Source organism: Arachis ipaensis, chromosome B05, assembly GCF_000816755.2.
Source record: "Arachis ipaensis cultivar K30076 chromosome B05, Araip1.1, whole genome shotgun sequence".
NCBI lineage: Eukaryota > Viridiplantae > Streptophyta > Magnoliopsida > Fabales > Fabaceae > Arachis > Arachis ipaensis.
The window spans coordinates 134,999,794-135,000,995 of record NC_029789.2 but is presented as its reverse complement, the minus strand read 5'-3'; the positions used below and the strand labels follow the sequence as shown (position 1 = coordinate 135,000,995).

At 35.0% G+C, this 1,202-nt stretch overlaps 1 protein-coding gene across 1 annotated transcript in view; it reads left to right on the top strand.

Moving 5' to 3' along the window:
* LOC107644307 (midasin) overlaps positions 1-1,202 on the top strand; it is a gene marked incomplete in the record, with an annotated part of 43,213 nt that overhangs the window by 38,093 nt on the left and 3,918 nt on the right. The window contains 3 exon segments of the mRNA XM_016348146.2: positions 155-379; positions 461-769; positions 845-991. Of these exon segments, the coding sequence (XP_016203632.1) occupies positions 155-379; positions 461-769; positions 845-991 (681 nt within the window).

The window sequence follows — 1,202 nt, the reverse complement described above, 5'->3', positions numbered from 1 at the left end:
CCTCCCAGAAGTTGATTTCGTTGATTCTCTGTAAATTATTTTTTCTTCCTAAGAATATTATATTGATTATTGATATCAGTCTTGAGGTTGTGAATCATGCAAAGTTCTTTATTAATCATTCCTATTTCTTGGTATATATCAAAACGTAATACAGGAATCATTGGATCGTTACCTGATTGGGGGGACGAAAGCTGTCACTGCATTGACTTCAACCACACATATTTGCATTGTTACACAAGATATGGAGCAGCTGTTAACCGAAAATTTCAAGGCTTTAAATGTGTTCAACTCACGTCTTCTAGAACTGTGGGAGCATGATCCTGATAGGTGCAAAGTCAAAGAAATTTTGATTCATCAATTTCAAGAAATAATTGAGAAGGTACATGATCTGTTCGTATAACCTTTTCGAAACCTGATTATTTGATTGGGAAACTCAGTTGAAAAATCATTTACTTCTCAGGCAAAATTAATTGAGGAAGAGTTAACCATTGCGAAAATGGAAAGTTCCATTCCTGTAGAGTCATCTGCTAAACACAGCTCTGATGGAAAAAGCTGTGAAGAGCTCAATGCTGACTTCGATCAGGCCCTTGCGTCTACATATAAACATATTGCAACTGTTTTCCAGAATTTATGTTTGTCTAGCAACATCCCTACTGTTGAAGAGTCCTTGGTAAATCTTGGCACGGGGGAATTGCTATTTCAGTCATTTGTTGCAAATCTCAGCTTGGACATGCTCTGTGATGAGATTTTCAAAACAGTTGCTTTTGGGGTAAGTTTGGTTTTGTCTCGGTACTGTTTCTTGCTAGATAAATCAATCAATGATGGGTTTTCTGTGTCTCTGTAGGAGAAGTTGGTCAATCATGCTGACAATAAAGTTAACAGCTATTCTTGCAAAGTAGGAGCCAGCTTTAGAGATCTACATATGCTCATGGACCTATTGCTGAATTTCAGTAAAGAGCTCATGGAAAATTTCTTAGACATGCACAGATCTGTAAGCTTAATTATCTCTTATCTCATCTTATGTATAAGCATACAGTTTTTTTTATCTCTTTATCTCATTTTTTTTTGTTTTTTCATTCCAGAGCTTATTTTTAATACTGTGTTTTTATAGTTGCCATATTCTGTTATAATGATTGATTATAGAAAATCTCATCTTCTGATGTACTGATAATTGTTTTCAGAGTGTTTTTTTGTGTGTGTGT